Below are 1,338 nucleotides of genomic sequence, written 5' to 3'. Positions count from 1 at the left end.
CAAGAAGCAACGGATGGAAACCGATCAAGGAGAGAAGCAACCTGGAATCAAGGAGAAACTTCCTGACAGAATAATTAATCAGTGGAATATCTTGTCTCCTGTAGTTGCACTGGAAAAAGTGCAGAGAAGAGTCTATTCTATTCTATTCTATTCTATTCTATTCTATTCTATTCTATTCTATTCTATTCTATTCTATTCTATTCTATTCTGTAATTCTATTTTATTTATTCTATTCTATTCTATTCTGTAATTTTATTCTATTCTGTTTATTCTATTCTATTTATTCTATTCTATTCTATTCTATCTGTAATTCTATTTTATTTATTCTATTCTATTCTGTAATTTTATTCTATTCTGTTTATTCTATTCTATTCTATTCTATTCTATTCTATTCCGTAATTCTATTTTATTTATTCTATTCTGTAATTTTATTCTATTCTGTTTATTCTATTCTATTTATTCTATTCTAATCTATTGTTTTTAAAACTCACCCGTGGACCAGTCTTCCCCTCGTCTTTCCGCAGATCAAGAGCTGTTGGAGGAAGAAATTGCCAAATTGCAGGAGGAACTCAAAGGGAAAGTCAGCCACCTCATGGAGGCCCAAGGTAGGTGCCCACCTGGCTCCCTAACCTGATTCCAAGGGAAAGCTGAGGACGCCAAGGTTGTTTTTTTTTTCCTTCTCAATTTGACTCATTGTGGGAATGGCGCCTTGCCTTCCTTGGTACTGTTGCATTCTGAACTCAGAGCTCTGAGTGGCACAATTAAGATTTCCTTCCCTCCCATCTTAAGGCTGCAAGGTCGTGACAGAGAGCCGTGGGGAGCGATGGGGAAGGGGCTGGGCTGGACTAGGAGCTGGGAAACCCAGCGTTGGTCTGTCCACCGCCTCCCCCTCCCCCCCTTCACAGGGATTCCCTGTTTGGGCTATTCCCTCCTTCTCGATCCCAGGGGTGATGTGGTAGATTAGGAGGGAGCATAAGATTCTTTTTTAAATTTAGTTTTATCTCTTCATTTTAATTATTTAGCATTTATATACCGTGCCTCTTATTATTTTTATATATACCTAACATTCCTTCCTGCTCCTATTTTCCTAACAACCCTGTGAGGTGGGCTGGGCGGAGGGAGAGGAAGTGTCGCAAAGTCAGCCAGCCAGCTTTCGTGCCTAAGGCAGGACTAGAACTCACCGTCTCCTGGGGATTGGCCCAAAGTCACCCAGCTGGCTTTCATGCCTAAGGCGGGACTAGAACTCACCGTTTCCTGGTGATTGGCCCAAAGTCACCCAGCCGGCTTTCATGGCTAAGGCGGGACTAGAACTCACCGTCTCCTGGTGATTGGCCCAAA

The 1,338-nt window shown here is 41.8% G+C and overlaps 1 protein-coding gene across 1 annotated transcript in view; it reads left to right on the top strand.

Moving 5' to 3' along the window:
• Window positions 1-1,338, top strand: part of LOC107300149 (p53 and DNA damage-regulated protein 1-like) — a gene marked incomplete at its 5' end in the record, with an annotated part of 10,190 nt that overhangs the window by 7,461 nt on the left and 1,391 nt on the right. Inside the window, one exon of the mRNA XM_015829490.1 lies at window positions 525-605. Coding sequence (XP_015684976.1) covers window positions 525-605 — 81 coding nt within the window. The remainder of the gene's footprint in view (window positions 1-524; window positions 606-1,338) is intronic.

This window comes from Protobothrops mucrosquamatus, unplaced genomic scaffold (assembly GCF_001527695.2).
Source record: "Protobothrops mucrosquamatus isolate PMUCROS unplaced genomic scaffold, P.Mucros_1.0 scaffold6258, whole genome shotgun sequence".
Taxonomy (NCBI): Eukaryota; Metazoa; Chordata; class Lepidosauria; order Squamata; family Viperidae; genus Protobothrops; species Protobothrops mucrosquamatus.
This window is presented reverse-complemented; position numbering and strand designations above follow the sequence as displayed.